General features: G+C 34.0%; 1 protein-coding gene across 2 annotated transcripts; it reads left to right on the forward strand.

Moving 5' to 3' along the window:
* Positions 686-5,031, forward strand: LOC107625410 (formin-like protein 5). Of its 2 annotated transcripts, XM_021115908.1 has the most exons (6): positions 686-1,094; positions 1,790-1,899; positions 2,674-3,210; positions 3,572-3,656; positions 3,748-3,947; positions 4,019-5,031. In XM_021115908.1, the coding sequence occupies exons 3-6, from the start codon at positions 3,084-3,086 to the stop codon at positions 4,144-4,146; spliced, it is 540 nt and encodes a 179-aa protein (XP_020971567.1). In that variant the 5' UTR covers positions 686-1,094; positions 1,790-1,899; positions 2,674-3,083; the 3' UTR covers positions 4,147-5,031. The 2 variants fall into 2 exon arrangements, 1 of the variants encoding a protein (XP_020971567.1); XR_002357569.1 differs by lacking the exons at positions 2,674-3,210; positions 3,572-3,656; positions 3,748-3,947; positions 4,019-5,031 and adding an exon at positions 2,241-2,310 and having other exon boundaries at positions 749-1,094.

Below are 5,251 nucleotides of genomic sequence, written 5' to 3' on the forward strand. Positions count from 1 at the left end.
ATTAAATCCATACATTTTACATTTTAATTTCACATGATAAATTAAAAATAATATTTTATAATTATAAATTTTATAATTTTAGTATAATACTGTCATCGTTGTTATATAATAAGTGTATTGAATACAGTTGTTTTATATTTATTCGAAATAAAATACAAATAGAACTGTACTATAAAAAAATCGTTGAGTATCATTGAATTTTTTATCGAAAGAACGAACAAAATTCGTCGGTAAAAATTAAGTTACCATCGAAAGAAATCAGATAATATAAACCTTGCTAGTAAATATTTACCGTTAGAATTTTTTAGTCTGACGGTAATCATCGTTGGATTTTGCGATGGATTACCTGCTCGAAATACTATTTTGTTACCGGTAAATTTTTTCAACAATAATTTTGGCAGTACAATATGTTGTTTCCTACATTATTACCATCGGATTATTCACTCGGTAAATCTGACGGTAATGTTAATTTTTTTAAAAAAAATTTGTGAAATAAATGGTAAATTTTAATTTTTTATTTAAATTTATTTTTCACACAATTTACTACTAGAAAACTAGTTATTACAGACGGATATTTCTGACGGATTTTATCCCATGGAAATACAGACAAAATTTCAGAGGGATTTTTTTGTCGGAAAACAAAAAAAATAAATTAGCATAAATTACAGACGGAAAAGAGAATCCGTCGATAATTCCGTCGGAAAAATTAATTTTTTTTTCGTGAAAAATGATTACAGATGGAAAATCCGTCTATAATTTAAAATTTTCCGTCTGAAGATTTTAACTTTGACCTAATCTATCCCCTCTCTCCCGAAATCCATTCACAAATAAACACAGCTGCCAACTCCTACCTACCTTTAGGTGCTTCTTCCTCTCTCCGTCGTACAGTTGCTTCTTCTCTCCGTTGCACGAGCTGCTTCTGCCGCTGCCGGTTCCGCCGCCAATGGCATCGCACGATCTCTCTCTGTCATCCCTTGCGTCACACGAGCTCTCTCCGCCGCCGCTCTCATCGCATCTGCTCCCTCTGGCGCCTCTTCCATCTAATCTCAACAACTCGCTCTCTCGGTTCTTCTCGTAATCATCTCGAATTTCAGGTATATATATCCTGATTTTGTGATTCTGTTCTTCGTGATAAATCTTAGGGCTCAATTTTTCTGCGCCAGTTTTAGCTAGGTTTATCATACTCTGCTTTTGTGCTTCGTGAATCTATGTGTTTACTCTGATTTTGATGAATTTTTTTCTACAATCGAAAGCTTTTTTTGACCTAAATGCAATATTTTGTGTGATTCATGTGATTCATGTGATACTAGTGTGTAACTTTATTATATAATTGTTGATTGATAGGGTTGTTGAATATCAAGTCTAATCTGCAGCACAGCATCTGATTAAGAAACTGTTGTCTATTGATTCTTGCAACTGCAATTTCTCTCTACGCCAATGCTCTTCTTGCTAAGCTCCATGAATTTGGTGAACAAGGCATATTAGATACAGAGATTTAGCTGGCTTTATCTATGGTATGTGAAAAATATTTTATATCTGTAGTGTAAGTACCACTGGATCAGCTTTAGAGCATATTAAGAGGACTCATGAGGCTGTAAATGAGAAAGAGTCCAAAAATATTTCTGCAGCAGTGTCACTAATCAGGTATCTAGTGAATTGATTATGAGAAACTGAGAATAACTATCAGTAAAGCCCATGCTTATTGAAAATGTGCTTCATCCAGTCGTAATCCGCTCTTAAACTAATACTTTTGTGATCAACTGATGCAATATCAATCACTTGTGTACAGTAATGCTTCTAATAGCAATGAGCAACATGGCATGGAGATCAATTCTGCTCGTGTTGCAGCAGAGGAAGATGTGGCAAAGAACAGCAAGGATCTCTTTGAGCAGTTTGATGGTAAGTGTATGGTTTCATTGCATAGCAAAATTGGTTGCAAAAAAGCAGCAAAATTGTTTTATTATTGGCATTCTGACGTGTGTGTCCATTAGCAATCTGGTTTCAGAACTCTACTCTTTACCATTTTAGCATGTTTCATACCTCCCACCATATTCAACCTGTTCCTGCCACATTGTTTCATTATGCATATAACTAGTATGTTTTATCACTAGTTAATATATATATTCCAAACTACCATTGTTTCATTATGCATATAACTAGTATTTTTTTATCACTAATTAATCTCTTTGATAGTTTTAATTACTAATTCATATGTAAACTAATCTTGACTCTAACAACAGCAAGTTGAGAAATCTAGAGAAGGGTCTTCCACAATACAAAGCAGCACCTTTGTTTAATAAGCTTGTGTTTGATAAGGTATGCTTTAAACTTAACCAATACTTTACTAGAAAGATAGAAAGCTCATGAAAGATTGAATTAAAAAGCTAATACATTATTGGTTTGAATAATTGGTAGACAAAATAAGCATTAGGTGGACGAGTTCGAATCTTGTTATCAGGAGCTGCTCCTTTGCCTAGACATGTTGAGGAGTTTATGAGGGTCACTAGTGGATCTACATTATCATAAGGATATGCTATTCACTAGTTTGATTTGATAATAGTTTTATTTTTTCTAAAAGAATCCAAGATTGTATAAAAATGAATGTGATTTTGATCTTACAACACTGGATTCATGTTATATTTGGAGTTTTCTAAAATCATAAACTCTTTATAGGAAAAGATACTAATGCTACTTATATGGGAAAGAAGGGTAGTTGGTTTTCTGCAATAACGAGGGTTTTCACACACCACTCCAAGGAGAAGCAAGTACCTAATGTAAGTGATTTTATTTATATTTATTTATTTATTTATGATGTGAAAAATCTTGATCCTGTTTGGCATGTTCTTGATTTTTCTTTTTGTTGTTATTAGGCTTGGTTTTCTTGTTACTGATAGAGACTTGTAGTAGTATTAAAATACTTAATCATTTCTAATATTTTTAAATTTTGGGATTCTAGTCTATAAGAATGTAGATGAATATAATTATGTTGTATAAAGTCATAAACTAAAAGGATCTGATAGATGCCAATTAAGTTGTTTCATAATCAGTAATAGAAAATTTAAAATGTAGAAAACAGAATACTAATGTTTTTATGCTCATTTTCTATATGGAAAAGAAGCAAAATTTGCAAACTAATGTTTATTTTGTTTGAAATCAATCATCATAGAACTCTGTCTTCACTCTTCAAAATTTGCAACAATCTCTTTTTACAACATGCAAGATTATTAACAAGTTCGCGAGTTGTGTCATATGATTGAAGTTTATCTTTGGCGACTTCGAAAGAGAGCAACAATTACTATCTGTAAGACCTCCAACGCCTCTCGAGCAACCAAAACCAGCCCCTGTTGTCCCTCCTAGAGCTGCTTCTCCAAGGGCTCCTTCTCCGAGGGCTCCATCTCCAAGAGCTGCGTCTCTGAAGGCTCCTTCTCTGCATGCTACCTCTCCCAAAGCTACTTCTTCCAGGGTTGTTCATCACCACAAGGAGGTTGGCTATAGACCGGAACCAACTTTAAGGAACCAACATGCCGCGGCATCTAAGATCCAGGCTGTTTATAGAGGCTATATGGTAAACTTCCAAATTTTCTGTTTATAGATAAGGTTCAAGCAAACTCAGATCAGGCTATGGTTTGGAATCAGCTCAAAGCAAGATCCTTCCAGTAAGTTTCGAATTTCTTTTAGTTTTGCTTCCTGCTTTCTTGTTGCAACTACATTTGAGTTGAGTTAAATTGAATGGTATGTTCTTGACAGGTTCAATGAAGAAATGATGGAGTCGCTTTTTGGATATAATGCTGCTCAAGAAAAATCTAAACCCGGAATGAAGAAAGAATCTCGTGAACAAACTCCTCAATATATTCAGATCATTGAACCAAAGAAAGCAAAGAATTTGTCAATTCTGTTGAAAGCATTGAATGTAACACTAGAAGAAGTTCGTGATGCACTCCTTGAAGGTGGTTTTTTCTTCCTCGTTCAATTATATATTGTACTTGCATGAATTCTTATAATTTTTTGTTGGTGATAGGAAATGAAATACCCCCAGAATTCCTAAACACTTTGTTGAATATGGCACCAAGTCAAGAGGAAGAACGAAAGCTCAGACTCTTCACAGGGGATCAGTGGATTAATAGTTTGAAGGAGTGGATTTGTTGAGCATTGAATTGAATCAGATTGGGTACATTTTGAAATGGACTCTGTTGAAAGAGTTTGTTGCATGCATTCTACCTGTTTGCTGTTTTGCCTATTTCTGGCTTTCTGTCGTCATTACTCAGGAGAAATTAGGAATAGATTTTATGTGTGTGAAAGTGGAATGAGCTTGTAGGGTCTCAAAATCCATGGAGATTAATGGTAAATTAATTTGGTATAAGAAAACATGCATGCGCTTTTCAGTCAAATAATGAGCCTTTCAACCTTTAAGTCCTTATGGTTATTTGTTAACATTCTCTTAAAATGCTGATTCTCTTATGCATTCTTGTTGTTCTTTCAAGCAAGGCATCTGAAGCGGTTGAGCATCATTACATGAATGCAAGTGATCTCAACTTGTTGGAGGCACATGAAGCTGAAGCGTCCTTAGCTGGAAGGGGTGCCTACACTCTTATGGTAGGACTCACCCTTATTCAAACTGCTGCCGCTAAAGTAGCAGGTACACTACTCTCTACTCTCAAAACTTGTAATAATTATATTCCTAAATTAAAATAGTATCTTTTTGTTTGTTTATAATTGTATTCACTATTCACCTACTGCACTATAAAGGTTTCTATTGATATTAGAGTATAAAGCACACGTCTCAGAAGAACAGCTGATCAAGAAAATCAAAGGTAATACTTTGACTTCAAATTGATTGTGACTATCTTGCTGCTTCTTGTCACTTTTGTCAATTAAGCATCAAGATTCTAGACGGCATGAAAAATCATCCCATGTTAAGACTGACAGGGATATGAAGTTTCTGTATTTCATTTATTTTTGTATTCATAATGTGTTATACCTGATATAAAAATTTAGGCAATATTCTTTGTGTGAGTTGTTATACTGGTTACATGATTTATTATTCTTTCACTGCTTGCTAAAGTTTCAAGTCTTTTTTCTTATGTAGATATCACCCTCCTCCTCCCTTCTTATGTGATGTGATGAGAGAATAAAGATTAATATACCTCCAGATACCATGTAGTAGTGCTTTGTGTTTGTTGAAGAGAAGGTTATATATATATAGATATTAGATTAGATAGGAACAATGAAAAGTACACGCTTTTACAATAAA

The sequence above is a fragment of the Arachis ipaensis genome, chromosome B02 (assembly GCF_000816755.2).
Source record: "Arachis ipaensis cultivar K30076 chromosome B02, Araip1.1, whole genome shotgun sequence".
NCBI lineage: Eukaryota > Viridiplantae > Streptophyta > Magnoliopsida > Fabales > Fabaceae > Arachis > Arachis ipaensis.

Excerpts from the sequence above, each read along its gene's own strand:
- LOC107625410 (XM_021115908.1), top strand. The coding sequence starts at position 3,084 with ATGTTTTTATGCTCATTTTCTATATGGAAAAGAAGCAAAATTTGCAAA. Across the intron at positions 3,211-3,571 it reads TTGCAACAATCTCTTTTTAC|TTCCAAATTTTCTGTTTATA; the intron begins AACATGCAAGAT and ends TATATGGTAAAC. Across the intron at positions 3,657-3,747 it reads CTCAAAGCAAGATCCTTCCA|GTTCAATGAAGAAATGATGG; the intron begins GTAAGTTTCGAA and ends TGTTCTTGACAG.